Below are 18,957 nucleotides of genomic sequence, written 5' to 3' on the forward strand. Positions count from 1 at the left end.
GAAGCAGATAATACCATTTAGCATTTCCCAGTTGGAATCCTAAGCAGGGACAGATGTTTGAGCCATGTTTCCCTGAGCTGTGAAAAGAAGGAAAGTGATACTATGAGCCACTCTTGGTTAAAGCATCTGTTGCAAAGCTCTGAGCAGCTGGAGCTGGTGACGCTGTGTGTTCTTTATCTGGTTTCTTCTCTTGGGATCTGTCCTTTGGATCTCAGGCAGCAAAGCTCTGAGCAGCTGGAGCTGGTGATGCTGTGTGTTCTTTATCTGGTTTCTTCTCTTGGGATCTGTCCTTTGGCTCTTAGGCAGGGTGTATCTCCTACTTAATGTCAGAGGGTGTCACCTTTCTTTCCAGAGGTGATCAAACACTATCCCTCTCTCCAACTCCGAGCCAGTGCTGTGTGACCTCACAGGCCTCAGCCTGACATTCCCTCTTAAACTGTATTTCCCTTCCCCTAAGCTAATTTAGGTTACTTCACAGGAGTTTTCCCTAAACTCTGGATGGGTGAGAGGCCCTCTTAGCAGGCCTGTGTTTATGGTATACGTTGACTGACTCATGTACCATTCATCCTGCCCATTGTCAGTAGAGGACCAGGCACTCAGGACTGTCTGATGACTGCCAGCTTGTGTTTTAGTTCACTTCACCTTGGTTTTGCTGCTGCAGGAAGACTTGCCAAGGTCACACTAAGAGGAAGTACTCAAGCCAGGATCTTTTCTAAGATCTATCTGTCATCTAAAGCCACAATCCTAACCATTAGCACTATGTGCTTGTGTTTAGTCAATGCTTTTTCTTTTGTATATTCATTTATACCAATTCTGTAGTTGACATTTGTGGAATTAATAAAATGTTAGATGGGAGATTTTTGAGTAAGTTGGCATCTTTCTTCCATCAAAATCACTCTTCACAGAGAACAGTCATCAAGATGTATGCTTGTTTGCTTGTTTTTAATTTTGAGAAAGAAATGGGTTTCCTGTTTCACTTTCTAGAAAGAATCGCTCACATTTCCTCTCAGAATGTTGTATTGGTACTAAGATACTGTTGAAGAAACTTTCTGTACGACAACTAAAGAGAGATTCTGGTTTGGTTTCTGTTCTTACGTCTAGACAGGATGTCTTTTGTAGGCTTGAGCTGAAAATGCATGGTGGCACATGCCTTTAATCCTAGAACTTGGGAAGCAGAAACAGGTGGATCTCTGTGAGTTCGAGACTAGACTTGTCTGCTACGCAGAGAAACTCTCCTGAAAACAAAAACAACAACAAAAAAGTGCAGTATGTACTCTGACCTGACCTTCATGCTTAGAAAGTATTCATTTGTGGTTAACAAGTAGTTGATGTGAAGAAACAGAGCTGAGAGCCCCTTCCTCTGCTTCAGGCGCTGGGGCAATTCAGAAGCTGTAGAGATCCATGCATGTGCCTAAACCTAAGTTTTCAACCCAGCCCAGACAGCAATTTTTACTCCTTGATTAACCACAGAGTCCTCAAAACATTTTGTGGATGACAGTAGATGTGAAACTGGGCACAGAGTTTGCTGTGACTGGAGATGACTGAAGCTAATTTCAAAAATAACCCCAGAGCCTGAGTTTGTCTCAGAGCTGACTTACAGAGGCTTCATGCTGTGGGGTAGATTGGAACCTTGGCTAGTGCAGCACAGGAGGAAGGGCAGGCTTTGAAACCCAAAGACAACCTGAGGACGTGAAGTATTAGATAAAGTACCTGCTATCAAGCCAGCCCTTCCTTTGGTGTCTGCTATTCACTGTATGTCTGCATTAGGTCTTTTTTTTACCCTGGTGGCAAGGTCTAGTGAAAGGGTAGTCAGTGTTGCTTCAAAGAGTGCCTGCTAGTATCTCAAGCAGAAAGACAATTTCTGAGTCTGGCAAGATAGTAACTGAACTATCTATTGCTTTTGCAGATCTTGTACCTCAGCTGGAAGCTCCAAGTTCTCTCACACCCAGCAGTGAACTGAATAGCCCGGGCCAAAGCGAGCTCACCAACATAGATCTAGCAGCACTTTTTTCTGACACACCTGCTAACAGTGGCAATTCGGCAGCTGGGTCGGATGAAGCTTTGAACTCTGGGATCCTTACTATTGATGTCACTTCTGTGAGCTCCTCTCTGGGAGGGACTCTCCCATCTAATAATAACTCCTTAGGGCCCATGGACCCCCTGGTTCTGGTGGCCCCCAGTGATATGCCTCCAAGTTTGGACAGTCCTGTTGTTCTTGGGACATCAGCCACAGTTCTCCAGCCAGGCAGCTTCAGTACAGATGATTCTCAGGCCATGAGCACAGGAACAGTAGGCTGTTTGGTAGCTCTGCCTGTGAGGAACTTGGGTCAAGACCCACCAGCTTTGACTCCCAGCAATAACTTGACAGCCCTTGACACCGCACCAACCTCTTCAGGCACTGCCCAAGAGACTGCCAGAGTCCCAGATCTGCTGGTTCCAATAAAGGTGGAACAAGACTTGCCTCCTGTCCCAGATGTGGTCCAGGGGCAGGAAGAAAGTCACAGGCCATCTCAGTCTATGCTGTCCAGCTCTGCAGAGAATCCAGGGGCTCACAAGGACTCAGAGCTCAGTGCTGGCACCGGCAGCCTCTACTTGGTATGAAGCACTCTGTTCCATCACCACCACTAGCTCACTCCCCTAATGCACCTTGGATCATGTTTGGGATGAATCCTGTCTATGCAGATGGTTCTTTCTGGTGTACAGAAGGACAAATGGAGCCTGGGCAATAGTCTGGAAGCCTGACTTTGACCTTGACTCTGGAATTGACATTCTTGCAGCTTTGTGCAAATCACTTAACCTATCTGAGCCTTAAATCCTCAGTTATTTCTAAAATAAGGGGTTTGGGCTATATGGTTTCTAAGGTTCTTTTGAGTTCTGTGATTTTATAGTTTTCTTGAGAAAACTTGAGGCATTTCCTACTATTGAAATGTTCACCTTTGTGCTTTTCACATAGTGATGAGTCCTAGAAGAACAGTGTTTCCATCAATCACCTTAACAGTTCAGTGAGAACATAAAAGCTATGTCAGGATATTTTTATTAGAATTAAACAGTGGTTCCTGAGCCTTCATTCTTGAAGGATTATAACAATACTCTAGTTTTGAGGCTGGACAGTTATGGTATTCTATATTTATATCAATTATATCTTTAATATAATCTAATTTAAAGTAACTTAAAGATTTCTAGAGAGAGTCTGACTTTCCTCAGTCTATGATGGAAATGATCATATAGGCTTCTCTGTAATGCTAGTTGAATTTTGGTTCGACATTTATTATGTTAAAATTCATGCATCTTACCTTACTACAATCGTGAGGGTATCTAGTAACCAACTTACTGGAGCCGACTTGTATTTCTCTCAATGTGTGAGCAGCACAGTCTTTCCATTTCTGGTGTCTGGCTTGTTGGTGGCAGAGCTACACTTGCCAGCATCTGTTTAGGCTGCCACAGCGGTTGCTAAAAGCAGCAGGTGACTAGACAGGGACTGGAGGTAACCACAGCTCAGAGTGTGTGGGAAGTCTGTCCCTGGCACTCCATGCCTTCCTGTGTCTCAGAGCCTAGCTGTGGGTGGAGGTGGAAGAGCCAGCAGAGCTTGGGCTTGCCCCTGGTTTATTCTCTTGCTAGCTAGCTGTGTGGCATTGGGCTCCCTTGCTTCTCTGAGTGGGAATGGTGTTATGAATGGATTTCTGCATGCCATGAGCTGTAGAGACTGGTTTCCTTTGCTCCTTTTAGTTTTAAGAATGAAACATTTTTATTAAGTGTTCACAAATTTTATATATTCTATTTGAATACTGTTTCTCTGGCACCTCAGTAAATTTGCTGAACTCAGTGACACTTCTCTATATTGGTATATGACAGTGCAGCACTTGCTGCCAACACTGTCCAGGGCTGCTGTGACATAACCCTGGCATCAAGAAGACTCATGTTTTAGGGAACAGGACAGTATGCAGATCTTAGCAGCCCCTCTCTAAAATATTTAAAGTGTGTTTAGACCTTGGAGGAACGACCTTCACTTTTCCAGATGATGAAGCTATGTTCATTTTCCTGTGCTAACAATCAAGCATGTGATTTCCCGAGTGCCTTGCTGGTGACCGATTCCTGGAGCTCTGATACATTCCCGAGGCAGGCTTAGGATGGTTCTCTAGTCCCCTTGCTACCCCTCCTCTGCTATTTAGATCAAGCAACTGACACACTTTTCTTTGGTCCCAGGAAAGTGGGGGCTCAGCAAGAACTGATTACCGAGCCATTCAACTAGTCAAGAAAAAAAAGCAGAAAGGAACTGGGAGCGATGAAGGTGAGGCCGAGTGTGCTGCAGTGCTGGTGGACAAGGGACTAAGGTCTCTTGTGTCACAGTCACAGCCAGAGGAAGCACACAGAACAGTTGTTTCTGTGTTCTTTGTCTTCTATGTTCAAAATGCCCTTTTATCAACTCTTTAGCTTTATGTAAACTTAGAACAGATAGTAACCAAACCCTCAGCATGTCTGAACATGCTTGACAGGCCTAAAGAGACTCTAGGAAAAGTCAAGGGTTCAAACACAATGTCAGTTCTGCAAGGCTACTGAATAAATGAGCCAAGCCTGCCAGGTGTCAGGAAAGCTGGAGGGTAGTTGGCTGCTAAGTTGGGCCTGGTTTTATGGTGGAAACCATGGCCTAGGACGGCCATTGTCTATAGGACAGCTATGTGAAGGCAGCCTATACACAGCAGTGTCTGGTTGAATCAGCCTGAACCTTCAAGAGCAGCAGTTCGAATGAGAAAATGAAACAAAACAGTATTCCGTGGGCCAGTTAAGTATGTGGAATTGAAGGCACAGTGCTGAAAGGAGACTGGCAAATCCTGTTAAATGTCGGCAGGGCTCATTGGTGTTCTCAGGCATCATTCATCTTTACATTTACTTAAACTTACTTGGTGCAATTTTAGTCTTTCTGTTCTTATGTCATAGCTGCGATTTAAAATAAGTTTTCTTCAAGCAGATGATTCCCTGGATACTTGTCAGTGTCATTTGTGACTTAGAAAGGACAGTTCTGTGGCTCAAGAATCTGAAGCTTGTAGTGTAAAATTTGCAGGGAAAATAAGAGAAAGGAGAAGTGTAGTGCTGTAGAATTAAATTGCCACATGCAAACCAAATTCATTAAGGAATTCAGATGCCTTTATTGAGCCCAATAATAATTGTGTTGGAGGAAAAGGAGTGCTTCAGACTTCAGGTTCATACAGACTTTATTGCACTCACCACACTGAGGCAGTATCTACAGAGATAGTTATTTGGTTATCATTTGCTGTATGACATTTTAAAAATTAAGGATAAAGTTCTCTTTTAAAACTGACAGTTTTTCCTTAATTTCAGTATTTGACAAATGTTGAGGTTTTCAGTTGTCTAAATGTTATTATACCTGCACTGCCACCTTTTGGCATCAGAATCCACAGAGGAGTCAGAGGCTGTTCTTGGCAGCCAGCTATCTGGTTTAGAGACATAGTGCTCTCTCGTTCTCTCTCAAACTCTTTCCCATGTTTGGTGGAATGTTGTGTGGGTTGGTCTGTCCTGTGTGCTCAGGTGGCTTGTGCAGCTTGCCTCACTGGTGTAGTTGAGCACATTTTTCATTGTGTGTTTCCCTAAATTAGTTATTACATCTTGAGGCTTGATCTGATTGATTGTTTTGAGGAGAGGAAGGTTAGTAAAGCTCTTTGAGGTGGTGCTGGGTTCTTTGTAGAGTCCCCTGAACTGTTTCATAGCAGCCATTAGTGACCAGCACCTAGCACCATTAGATCCCTGAGGTCTGCAGAGAAGGTGATAATACTTCTACTTTCTCTTATTGGCTAGGACATTTGTCTAAAGACTGGCTTCTTGTCATTCACCCTGAGGTATAATTGATAGGAAAAAGTCTGGATGCTTAAGTCTGCATCAGGTTTCTGTGATTAGTTTCTGGCCACCCTCTGTGATGACCACGGCATCTCATGTACTCATTTTAAATGTTTTATAGAATTTATTTTGAAGGGAAATAGAATTGTGGCATCTGCAAAGTATCTGGCTTTTGTGGGTGAGAAGAAAATAAATGTCCCTGCCAGAGTAAAGGATTACCTTTTGCCACCTACCTGTCTTTCTTAAAAAAAAAAAAAAAAAAAAAAACACTCTTGAAATCCTGTGACCAGCCAGGAGGGATTCCATGTAGAGTCCCTACCTTTAAATAGTCCTTGGAGCCAACCTTGCTTCTAACATGTACTGTAACTTCAGACTTACAGACCCTTTCTGCCTCAGGTGGCTGTGTACAATACATAGTATTCACAGCTGTAACATGTCACCTAGCCATTCCTTACAGCCTCTTCATAACCCTGGTGAATCTGTTACTGACAGCTTCTGTGGTCACAGTCATGGGAGATTCACTCTCAGCAGGAGTTCACCAGGTCCCTTCTCTGCCTGGGCCAAACCAGACTCACACCTGGGCCCTGTTGTCATGTCTTCCTGGTCTCCAGCCATGTCAAGGCCTCAGCCCTCCCTTGCCTATCATGATGCTTTTGAGAATACAGATTCTCACCCTGTAGACTTTCCATGTGCATTTCCATGCAAAGCCTTCTTTTGATTAGACTGAGGTTCAGGTCTTCTAGAGCTGGAGATAATGTGCCTTCCTTGTATATTGTTCTGGATACAAGTGTATTAACATGGATTACTAGCAAAGGTGCTGTTGACCAGCTTTCTACTTTCTATAAATTTCCTATTTTTTCCTTATAGTTATAAATGTTTAATTTGACGTAGATATTTTACAATTGTGTGCCCCCAAATGTGCTCTTAGCTTTGGTCATTCTCTGGAGCTCACAGCCCGCTGAAAGCTCTTGTACTCAGTGTTGTGCAGTGAAAGAATAGGGTCAGACCAAGAGCAGAATCCATGTGATGAGGACAGTGTAAACTTTTTCCAATGCTGATGACCAGAATAACTCACCTGAAGCGTGCCATCTACAGTGTTTATTGGGACTCGATTATGTAAGACCCATTCCCTCCAGAGGTAGGGCTGGCAGTTTGTGACCCAGGACTGCACTGTACCGCATTGGCTCTCTGAAGTGGCTTAAGAACATTCTTTTTTTTGTTTTTAATCTTGGGGGTGGGGTTCTTGGCTTGTCTGTATGTTCATGTACCATGCCTCTGCCTGGTACCTTCAGTGGTCAAAAGATGGCATTTGATCGGCTGGAGCTGGAATTACAGGTGGTTGTGAGGTGGCATATGGGTACTGGGAATCAAACCTTGGTCCTCTGCAAGAGCAGCCTGTGATTTTAACTACAGAGCTATCTTTCTGTCCAGGAAGCAAGAACATGCTTACAGGTGGGGCATTCATTCTAGGGCCTCTACGTCATCTTCCAGGAGCTCAGCAGGGCTGTTTACCATGCACTGCAGATTCTCTGTTTCTCATGCTTTCAATAAATTTAACACTAGACAGTGAGTTTGACTGTAATAGTATAACCCGGACATTGTGCAGGTGATTTGTATTTCCTGTGTTTAAAAATTAGGGTTCTACAGAAATGAGCTCTCTCTTCTCTCTCACTCATATACTCCATCAGTCTCAGCATAGACTCAGAGGCCTATGCCTTAGGCTATTCCCAGTATCAAGTTATAGTATGACTAGCATTGATTTTGTTGTTCTGCATATCCTGGCTATAGCCACTGGGAGTCCCTGCCTTCCCAATATACCCTATCCTGAACTCATCTTGTCCTGTATTTGTCCCAGCCAGCAGTCAACCGATTCTCCAGAGAGCCCTGGTTCCTTTACTAGAGACTGGTATTTACAACCAGGATGGGGGTCCAAGACTGCTGGCTGCTGGTGAGCTGTATGCACTAGGTTCTCAGTGGCCAGTGCTAGGAAATATTTGTAAATATCATGTTAATCAGTCTGAGCTATGTTCTCTATGCAGAATGTTATGGGGTTATTTTGTTTTTGAGAGTATGTATGCAGTATATCACACTCCTTGTTACTACATTGGTATTTATCAGTGAAACATTTCCTCTACATGGGATCAGCTCAGAATAATTGGCTTCACATCAGGTAGTGTTGTGCTACTATTGTGTCACCAGGTCTAAGGGGGGAAATTTAGGTTTCTTGGGTGTCTGCATTTTGACTACACTGTTGTGGAATCCAGGCTTTAACAAACATAAAGACATTGTTGCTGTAAATATTAGGCCCACGCTTCGTGCGCACTCTTAAAGAGTATGTGGCCTAAAATCCAAGACTTTGCTCCCAGTGTGCTGCTGTTGAGAGTACATACAAAGCACTACCAGCATCTTCAGCTCAGACGTTTAGCTGCTCCTAACAAAGCTGCCAGTGTAAGAATTCTCAGTGTTAGAATACCTTTGGAGAGGGAACTTAGGTCTTTGAACATAGTAAGCAGTGAGCAGTGACTTTAAGAGCAGGGAAAGGAAAGAAGGCATGGTGCTAATTAGAAAGAAGGAACAGTAAACAACAAGGCGTGTGTGACCAAAGCCCAGGGGCATCTGTGTCACTGTGAAGGCATAAACAATTCTTAAGTGCAGTGCCAGGAGACAAAGATTGAATATGTCTAAGCAAAGCACACCCTTAGGGAAATGTATGGGAAGGCAAAGCAGTAGCTCGAAACAAACTCCAAAGCAAGGAGAGCTTGTTGTCCACGTATAGTCCACAGCAGAGCTAAAGAACATTTGTTGTGAAAGCTTAGATCTCAAGTAGTATGAAATGAAATCTGATAGAAACCTATGGGAGAGGATGAGTAAAGACCCAGGAGTATTGAAAATGACTCACTTAGCTTGTTTGCTACAGACTGAGCAGAAACAGTGAAGCTGTGAAGGAGGTTTTATTCATGGGATTAATGAAGTTAATTTACTGGATTCTAGCCCATATCCAGTGTTTGTAGAAATAATACAAGGAATGAGGAATGAAGAAAATTACAACTCATTTCTTCATAGGAAATGTTTTCTAACCATTTGTATAAATTACAAAGTAAAATTCACTTGGAAGCCAAAATAAAGCCTGCTGAGCAGTTGGGTAGCAGAAGGGAAAATTTTTTTGCCTAATTGCAGCAAAAAGTGATAACTGTGGAGTTTCTAGTTTGAACCCTTGAACAGTAGCAGCACTTGATTGGGTCTCTTGTGGAGATTAAATGAAACTACAGCCATAGGGCACTTGAAGTATAAGCTAATGATGATTTGCTGCTTATGAACCAGGAATGCGGCTGAAAGATAAATACAGATGTGTGCACAGCAGCCTCCTCTTAAGAAAAGAAAGCACAAGATGAAAAACAAGCACATAACAACCAGTGCTGTGTAACCATCTGTTCAGGTTGGAACTTTTGGCTTGGGTGGAACAAAGCATATTCTCAAATGTGCACAGATATCTAGGTCTTCAGTTTCCATTTCTGCTGAGGCACTCAAACCAAGGAAAAACAACAAAAGAAAGTTGCACCATCAGCGGAAACAGAAATAAACATATCACATACACTGTGGTAATATAGTACCTGCAACAGCACACCATTCTAAAAAACAAATGTAAACACTGTACCATGGAAAAATTATATGTGTCAGTCTATTGTGCAATTTCCTACATACCTTACTCTACTTAGGATATGGACAGCAAGGGCTGTCACCACACAGAATGGCCATAGAAACTTCCTTAAAAATAATAGATACAATGTTCTGACCAGCATCCTAAGTATCTTGTATTAACTATGTTCTGACTAAACAGGGTCAGAAACTACTTAATGGTAGATCTGTTAACGAGTCACTCATAATCTGAGGCCAGTGAAGAGCCCTACTGTTTTTTCAATAGTTATATGTGTGCTAGGCCGAGGAGGGAACATCAGCTGTCCCAATCACTCCCTTATTTCCTGAGACAGGGCCTCTCATTGAATCTGGAGCTAGCCCTCTGTCTTCTAGCTAGACCCAGCAATTGTTTCTGTGCCTACCCCTCCTACCATTTCTAGGGTTGCAGGCATGCTCAGCCATGCCTAGTTTGTTGATATTGTCTCTATGGATGCAAACTTGGACCCTGGGACTATATAGGAAGCACTCCTAACCACAGAGCCATCTCTCCAGTCCTCAACAGATCTTAAGTTGCATTTCTTTAAAAATTAATAGGCATTACTGGTGAAAATAGAAATTGTACAATTACATCTGCTGAGTGTGGTGTCACATCTGTCATAACTAGTACTCAAGTGGGGATAGGGATTCAAAGTTGTCCTCAGCTCCCTGTTAAGTTTGAGACCAGCAGCCAGCACCCATTCACTGCTATGCCTCAAGGGCATCCTACAGGTATGCCCAGGTCATTAAGGAATCACTCCTATTCCTATTCTTGTCATAGGTGTTCATGTTCTTCTGGAGGGTCTTGCCTTGGAAATAAATCAAAAATAGAACTAAGGTGGATGCTTTGGAGGAGATGTGGTAATTTATAGATGACTTCACTGTTGGTTAAAAAGCCCAAGAGATTCAGCTAAAAAAATTAGTAAAATGAGATATTTAGTGTCCAGCTAATAAAGAGGTATCTGCCTTCTGGAATTCTCTAAAAGGCAGCAGTAGGCAGTGAGGAAATGCAGTTGCAGGATCACAGCAGCTCCACCGGAGGAAATTTCACAAGCAGGCAGGCATTCTCCTACATGGAGAAGACAACAGAAGTTAACCAAAAGGCAGAGGTTTGCTCCCTGGTGGTGTGGCCTCTTCCCTCCCATACACCAGGGAAAGGTGAACAGTAGATACCCAGTCTATTGAAGTGGAATGGAAGTACCTGATAACAAAGCCTGAGTAAATCAAACAATGAAATTAATGAGGCAGGAAGGGATCGGAGAAGGACTGCAGTTCTCAATAGGGGAGAGGAAGGCATCAGAAAAGATAAAACCTGGAGATGAGAATTACCACAGGGATGGAAACAGGTGGTTGGCAGTCTAGGAAGGGCCTGAGGCTGCAATGTGGTTGGCCTGTCCAAGGAGAAGTTAGGCTGACCTCATTAGGGTGTAACAGGGCAGAGGGAGAACAGAGGCACTAAGGTGACCCAGCTGTTCCTTGTAAGCCATGGTCACACCTCTGGTCTTCACTGAGAGGGGAAAACAGTGTCATTAGAAAAGGGATATTATATCTTAAAGGGCCATTCCACCTGCTCTTTTGACAACAAACTAACAGATGTCATGAATAGGAGAGAACAAGAGCAGCTAGGAACTTCTGTGGCCATACAGCTGAAGCAAGAGTGGCTGGGGTCAGTGGTAGCCAAATAATGAGAGGGATTTGGGCCCTGCCTTGAAGTAGGGGTCCTTAGAACTAGGTGTGAGGAAAAGGAGTGTCTTACCCCACAAGGTGGTGATACTATTTCACTTGAAAGGCCAAAAAGGCTTGAAGACAGAATGAACCCCCAGATAAGAATGCTCAAGAAAGAAGGGAAATGTCTAGAGACTACACTGTAGATGCTCAAGCCTGTCACATGTCTACCACAATAGCCCAACAGGGAAAGAATGCTGGTGTATCATGGACAGTCACAAACCAGAGCACAAGACATTGAAACAGCTAGGACCTGGTCCATCCTTGCATGTGGCAGAGGTGACCCTGTGTACTTTTAACAATTGAATGTTGTCCTTTATAGATTTCAAGTGGTTGAGGGCTTTTGAAAAACTGTAACAATAGCCAGCACTTAACTACATACACTCTGTTCTGCCTGCTGTAATAGAAGGACCTGTTTGGTCTCCACAGTTACCTTGGCAGGCTAGGCAGGGAGGCAGTCCTTCACATGTTACACATGTGCTGGTAGGAGGCCTAAGGAACAGAGGCTTGGTAAGCACATCTTGCAGCAGATTTGACCAGAAGCTACATCTGATGGGAACTGAAGGTGGCGAGACAGAGTGAGCAAGTGCTTGCAGAAGACTACCAGCACCCACATAGGCATCCAAGGAGGCCCTCTTGAAGAGGACCTGGTGTGTTTACAGGGTCATTAGGTGATGGTTCCAAGGGGAAAAAATCAAAACTGAGTAATGATTCCATGTAGTAGCTGTATCTTACTGTTTAGCTGCTTATGAAAATACCAGGAATCCATGTAAAGGAACCATCTGCCAGCTACTGTTTTACTAGAATTGTTGATAAGAGAGTATTTGTAACTCAAATGTGTGTCAACAAAGCTGTATACTTTGGGAATGTTTTTGGTAAGTCAGTCTGTAAGAAACAGTGAGTGTGTGGATAGACACATTTGTATATACTTACATAGAAGTTAGGTAAGACATGCCCATGTATGGATAATCTTCCCCCCAACCCTAGGTGTGAAGATTGTGAATATTTTATTGTGGTCATTTCTACTTTTTGTATTTGAGAATACATCAATTTTGTAATTTTAAAAACTGAAGTTAAAACTGTCACAATAGCACGCAGTAGAGTAACATTCCTCCTGGGTAGCTTGTGAATCTTTCTTAGGCTCTCTGGTGTCACTAGTACATGGAGATGTGTGATTCTCTACCCAGAGAGGCAGGAGAAAGAAACCAAGGAGTGCTTTCCACTCCATTGCTTTGGTACCCCTTGGGTGACCTGCTGGTCCCAGCAAAGCCTAGCCTATGACCAGAGAACTATGTGGCTGTGCTGTGTGCATGTATCTGAAATATTCAAGTGAGTTACTGGCTGAGTTATTTGAGTCAGTGAGCTCATATTCATAGTAATTTCTTCACTTCAACACAAGTATCTTTGGGCATGTATATCACAGGTCTCCTCCACTCTTCCTTTGGCTGCCATCATGAATGAAGATGGGGCTCCTTGAAGGAACAGGTTTTCTATCAGCCCAGGAGTCACATTGCTATCACTTCTCTTTCTAGGAGAGAATTTCCATACAGTTCCCTGGAAATTTGGATTTCATGGGAATGTCAGTTAGCTGTAGGAACTTTGTCCCACCTTATGGGCCACATACACACCTAGATCATACAGGTCTGTGGTTGAGGTGGCTTTTGGGAACCAAAGTAGAGTGTGGACTTTACACCATCACCACATGGTCTGTCCATTCGTCCAGGTGCTTCTGCTCCATCTGTACCCAGTCTCCTTTGTGTGTCCAAGGTTTGTAAAGCTCCTTCAGTCAGTGACCTTTGAGGGCTGTTGAATGGCTGCTCTCGACAGGACCCTGACTGTAAATCATCTTGGGTGGGCTTTGGTTATCTCTGTTCTAAGTCTGAAGGCTTTCACTCTCCTGAGTACAACTTTTGTTTTGGTGGGTGGCTTTGTGGGAGATTTTTTAAGGCAGGGAAAGACAGTAGCACTGTTCCACAGTGCTAGACATAAGCCCGGGGTCCTGACTTCAGGACTCTCCTTTAGCCTCGTGAGTCTGTCATTTTCATTTCTATCCGTGTTTCTGCTCTTTAGTTTATTAGGCTGCTTCCCTGCTGGGACAGTCCGTACCCCAGTTTAGATGTCTTCTGCAGGATCACCTTGTTCTTGTCTCCCTAACTTGCTCTTGGTGATTGAGGATGAAAGCAGTCCTTGATGGCAGGTTCCCAACCTTAACCTAAAAACAGCATCATCTTTGCCACATGTTATCAGGGAGATGATTAATAGAGCCAAGGGGTGTTCCTTGCCAACTCTGCATAGTTCTAAAGGTAGGTGTAGTTGGGGTGTACCATCTGATATCTCAGCTCTTAGTTCCTTTCTGTGTGAGGAGGCCTGCTTCATAGGATGAGTGTGATGTTTCTGCAGGAATCCTTGTAAAACAGTTGAGACAGACTGTAAAGTGCTGGAATAAATATAAATGTATATTCTGTTCACATCATTTTATTTAACATTTTTGCTGGAGCAAAATAGGGCTCTGGGTGTGTGGTGCAACAGCCACTGACCTCCAGGACACAGTGCTCGCCAATGCCCAGGTCTTGCTTTGTAGTCAGGACCTTCGGCCTTCATGTCCTTAGAGACTACTACCCAGGCTCTCTGAGTAGCATCTGGAAGCTGATCCTGAGATCATAGAGATGAGGTTCAGGAGGGTGGGAACCAGGCAGGCTGCTGTTGTATGGCAGGAGCTGTCTCCCTTGTCTCTTTGCCCTGTTCCTCTTCTAGACTCTGGTGCCACCATTTTTCCTGGTCCTTTCTCTTTGGTAGGGTATAGTCCTTTGCTGCTGTGATCACTCTGGATGTTTGCTTCTCAGTGATTAGTGCCACTGTGCTCAAGTGGCTGCCTGCAGTGCTGCCTTCAGCTGTGGTCAGAGTCTTCACAGTCTTCTTTGTCCCCATTGTTTATCCACACTGCTGGAGCGCTGGGAGCAGGGTATGTTGTAAAGGGTCTCATTATGTAGCCCAGGCTAACTCAAACTATCCTGTCTCCTAAATGCTGTGTCTGGTATGAAGCACCATCGGCCACCACTGCATTTTGATGATAGGTTTGCAAGCCATTTGTTGGGAGCTCTAGGGGACATGTCACTGTACTACATGATGAAGATGCAGGAAATACCTGCTAAATGAGTAATAAAACATACACAGATCCCTAGCCATGGAACACATTTCAAATAGTTATATTTGCTGCACATATAAAATATCTGTCATATTAAGCCTGACAGAGACGTCCTATCTAAGGCTTTCTGTGCACCTGGCCTGGTTCTGAGCCGTTGTGTTGTGTCTATTACCCAACTCCAGTCCTTTCTAAAACTCTCAAAGGTATAGGTCCTGTTACCCCATTTCTGGAGAGGATCTTGGAACATGGAGCAGTAATAGCTAATGAGAATCAGTATCAGGACTAGAACCTAAGGCATATTGGACCCAGGATTTCTGTCTGCCCTCCCTCAGGTAAAGTGGACTGTGGGGAGTAGGTAAGGCTCGCCTAGAGCTTCAAGGGACTCCTGGTTAGCTAGACTGCCTGTCAGCCTGATTTGTCACATCACAGACTGGAAAACCATGGTGTCTCTACAAACAAACGGTTGGTAACAGTCACAGTCTTTCAGGCCTTAGTCAACTGAGAAGCCAAGAAGTCCCCCTAATAATGGCCATCACCATTTTTATTAGAGAGCAGCCAAGAACAGTCACCTCAAAATCTAGAAAAGACATGGAGCCAGAATTGTGGCAGTCTTTGACCCTGGTGGGAGGTTTGCAGAGGTTTTGAAGGGGAACATGGTGATTGTTAGCATGATGTTGTCACTGAACTTGAAGGCCCATAGGCTTTAGTGCAAAGCATGAGTAGTCTGAAGAGGCCTGTGGAAACTATTGGCACTGTGATGGGCCACTCATCTCATTGCTTTTCTGTTAAACAGGAAGAGGATAGTGGAAAAAAAAAAGATGGTAATGATAAGAACAAAAGTGAGCCATTCTAGGGCCAAAAGTGACAAGCTCAGGCAGAGTAAGGCCTGTCAGATTTTTGGCAGGAAACATTCAAGTCATATAAATTGGCATATTTTGTTCAGTTCCTGAAAAATCTCAAAATTCAACAACCAAAAAGTCAGAAATCCACCTGTCCGTTTTAAGTTTACTGGAAGTGATAAGTAAGGAAGACAGATAGGTAGGCAAAGCAAAGGGTAAGCCAGTATGAGCACCTGGCTTAACAGTGTGGATGTCCCGCATGACTAGGCTTGGCTTCTGGAAACATGGATTCCTTACACTCTTTCCCTTGCAACTACTGCACTGAAAAACAGCCAAGCGAACCCTAATACATTCAGAGTACACACACACACACACACAGCCATGTTCATATTTTTAAGTCAAGGAAGCATGCTAGGTTAATAAGAAACTCGAAAGCATAGAACTGCACTTGTATATAGTTCTGCACTGAGTGAGCTAGTGTGCATGTTCAAGAAGTAGTGACAAAGTTTCTTGCTGTGACAGGCCCAGCCCCAACCCTGATCTGCTAAGAACACAGAGAAGTTAGACAGGAAAACTATACATAAACCATCAGGAATTTTGGAGAGACCCTAACAGATCAGTTGAAATTACAGTGGAACCACCTCATCCTGCAATGAGGGAGAGTTCAGTCTGTGCTTCTAACATGGACTCTCTTCACCTTGTCCATCAACCTGGGTAATATTTGCACTTTAAGAAAGGGTTCCTCGATGGGTGGTGGTGTCAAGCACCTTTAATCCCAGCAACTGGGAGTCAGAGGCAGGCAGATCTATGTGAGTTCAAGGCCAGCCTGGTCTACAGAGTGAGCACCAGGACAATCTCCAAAGCTACATAAAGAAATCCTATCTCAAAAGAAAAAGAAAAAAAGAAAAAAAAAGGGGTTCCTCAGCTCCTGACCCCAAGAAAACATGCCGTGGAAGAAGCAAAGGAAAGCCCCGTGCTTATCTGTGTCATACCAGCCACAAACATGAAAACAGCACACTCAGGACACCACCTTCACAAGGTGCTAGTGACCTTCATGAGTGAGGTAAGCAGGTCCATAGGAGCTGTAGGCCTTGCATAGGGCCATGGTTTGTTTGGTTTGGTCTGGTTTGGTTTTCAAGCCAGGGTTTCTCTGAGTAACAGCTCTGGCTGTTCTAGAACTCACTCTGTAGACCAGGCTGACCTCAAACTCACAGAGATCCACCTGCCTCTGCCTCCCAAGTGTTAAGATTAAAGGCATGCGCCACCACTGCTGAGCTTCCATGCTTCATAAAAAATAAAAAGAAAGCTTGGGACAACTAGAAGGCTGGACTGGGTGGCAAAGCCAGCTGCTATGACACACCTTTATGTGCAGAGTACTAAAGCTTTTGAGTCTTCTACCTGCCAGGGGCTGTGGGACTTTAGGGCCTTGGCCCTCAGAAGATTACAATAGGTTTGGTAAGTTTCTCACCAAAATCTGGTAGGTTTGTCTGTTTTACCTCTTGCCTTATGAAAATTCCTTTGGAATAATTTCCAAGTCAGGGAAGCTGTATTGGATGATGGGAACCATGAAGGTTCTTCCTCACGAGTCCTCAGTCAGGGCCAGAGCCCAGCCAGGGAAACATGTGTTAGATGTGCTGTTTTTATCTGCTTTGTTTTAGGAGCCTCTGAGTCTGCTCATGGGAAAATGAAGTGTGGCATGGTCAGCCCTCCTCGTGTCCAGTCAGGCCAGCACAGTTGCTTTTGTGGAAACCTCATGGTACCCAGTGGAGGTCTGCCAGCACCAGCCCCTGCAGCTGGGCTGCAGTGTGTCCAGATCCCCGTTCTGCAGGTAGGAACCACCACACGGATATTGAGGTCTGCAGGGGCAGGATGGTGGAAGGGTGGCCACTGCCCTCTCAGTAAATCGCCCCAAGTCCCCTGTCCTGTCCCAGCCATCTTAATAACCCCAGCCTCTCTCTTCTTCCCAGCCTGTCTCACTGCATCTGTGCAAGCCCTTGCCTTTGTTAGGACTGACGTATCAGGTTTGTGGCACTGTGTTACCCTGTGTCTAGTCCCCTCAACCTGGTCCATCTTCCCCACATCCCTTGGAGGTGCACATGGCTTGTGCCCCTATCCTGTCAAGGTCTGCTTGGGACCGTTATGTGCAGGCTGGAGGCATGTGAGACTCCCATACTGGCCCTGTGTAAGCCTCACAGCTGCTGGTGTTCATGCTGCCCCACCTCTGCCCAGACTCTCCTGTAGGTTCTCTTTAGACTGCTCTGGCCATGCTTCTGGGCACCACTCCCTGCACACCAGCTGGTGCAGGCTTTCATGTGAAAGTGCTAAGTAGGGCCTCTTGATTTTCTGCTTTCTCCTTGGTCACTGAAGATAAGGCTCTGCCACCTGTTGGGGGCTCAGTAGACCTATTTTTGACAGCCATCTATGGGAGCTCACTTCCAAGTCCCTCAGAAGCCCCATACATACCTGCACTCCCAGGATGACCTCTGAGGAGGTGGAATGGGGAAATGAAGGGGTTTGGAAGCTGAGGGATCTGACTGTATTCTGGCCCAGTCACACACACACACACACACACACACACACACACACACACACACACACACACACCACTTAAGGCTACAGATAAAACTTTAGGAGGCCAGTGCAAACTTAGATGTCAGAGACTGAGGGTGGGAACTTAGACACAGACAAGGTCACCATGAAGAAAGGGGTGGGACCAGGGGTAGAAGGCTGTGAAGGGCCTGCGGGACTCAGATAAATGGGGGGTGGGGTGACAAAGATTCACCTGGGAAATAGGCAATGAAAGGATTCTAGACAAAAATAAAAATAAGCAGGTGAGGGTTTGATGGGCAGAGACTCAGGCTTATGTTTAGAAATGAGCGTAAAATCATGCTCCTTCCTCCTAGTTTGACCCAATGATAGAACAGCTTGAAACTGTGGAAGAGATCAAGGCCCTAGAGATAGGGACAGTGAAAGAAGTGGGGACTTGTCCCTAAGGAGCACAGCCACAGTGTGCATGTCAGCTTGCAGAAGGCACTCCAGAAAGCTGCCACCACAGGCGGAAAAAGAGCCCACTGGAAAGAGCATGCACCTGGGTATAAATCCTTAGCCTGTCCGTTGACAGCTAATGTTGTCTTGGGCAAGTGGCTTTAGCCTGCAGCTTCAGTTTTGTTGTCATGAGATGGAAACAGTAGCACTCAGAAGGTGGGCAGTGGAAGGGTGGAATGCATAAGCACAGGGTGCTTAATTTGGGGGTGGTAGGCAGCTGTAACTGATTGTGCACGAGAAGGCTAAACCATTATTTCCTGGCTTGCTTCTGGGGACCTGGCAGCCTCCTTGTCTCAGGGAGCTGTCTACTCTCAGGTCTCTTGTTTGACCCTTGGGAATAGACAGAAGGCCTCTGCATGGTCTTGAGAAAGTACTAGGGCATTCATGCAGAATTTAGGACAGTGTAGGAGGAAAGGTGCTGTTGGGACTGGGGACAGTTTTTGAGTGTTGAAATAGTAAACATAGGGAGTCAGGCAGCAGAAGATTCCAGACTAAGCTGAATCTTGGGCTGGGTTGGAAGTGAGAGAGATGGAGGGGCCAATGCCCCTGATTCCTGATTACTAGTGTGTGATGATTCTTGTTGCCTCCCTAGGATGACTCCTCAAGTGAAGGAGGCTTGCCACTGGCCCTCAGCCCACAGCGCTCTGCCTTCCACCCCTACTTCACCGTGGATCTGCCTGT

At 44.8% G+C, this 18,957-nt stretch overlaps 2 protein-coding genes across 2 annotated transcripts in view; one reads left to right on the forward strand and one right to left on the reverse strand.

Moving 5' to 3' along the window:
• Zxdc (ZXD family zinc finger C) overlaps positions 1–18,957 on the forward strand; it is a 33,009-nt gene that overhangs the window by 10,349 nt on the left and 3,703 nt on the right. Inside the window, 4 exon segments of the mRNA XM_005071156.4 lie at positions 1,907–2,595; positions 4,204–4,288; positions 16,890–17,059; positions 18,869–18,957. The exon segment at positions 18,869–18,957 is cut by the window's right edge and continues 13 nt beyond it. Coding sequence (XP_005071213.2) covers positions 1,907–2,595; positions 4,204–4,288; positions 16,890–17,059; positions 18,869–18,957 — 1,033 coding nt within the window.
• The window catches only part of Cfap100 (cilia and flagella associated protein 100), a 42,014-nt gene continuing 31,839 nt past the window's right edge, over positions 8,783–18,957 (reverse strand). Inside the window, exon 18 of the mRNA XM_040737209.1 lies at positions 8,783–10,591. The gene's annotated coding sequence lies outside the window, so the exon portion shown is untranslated. The remainder of the gene's footprint in view (positions 10,592–18,957) is intronic.

This window comes from Mesocricetus auratus, unplaced genomic scaffold (genome assembly GCF_017639785.1).
Source record: "Mesocricetus auratus isolate SY011 unplaced genomic scaffold, BCM_Maur_2.0 Super-Scaffold_100676, whole genome shotgun sequence".
NCBI classification, from domain to species: domain Eukaryota; kingdom Metazoa; phylum Chordata; class Mammalia; order Rodentia; family Cricetidae; genus Mesocricetus; species Mesocricetus auratus.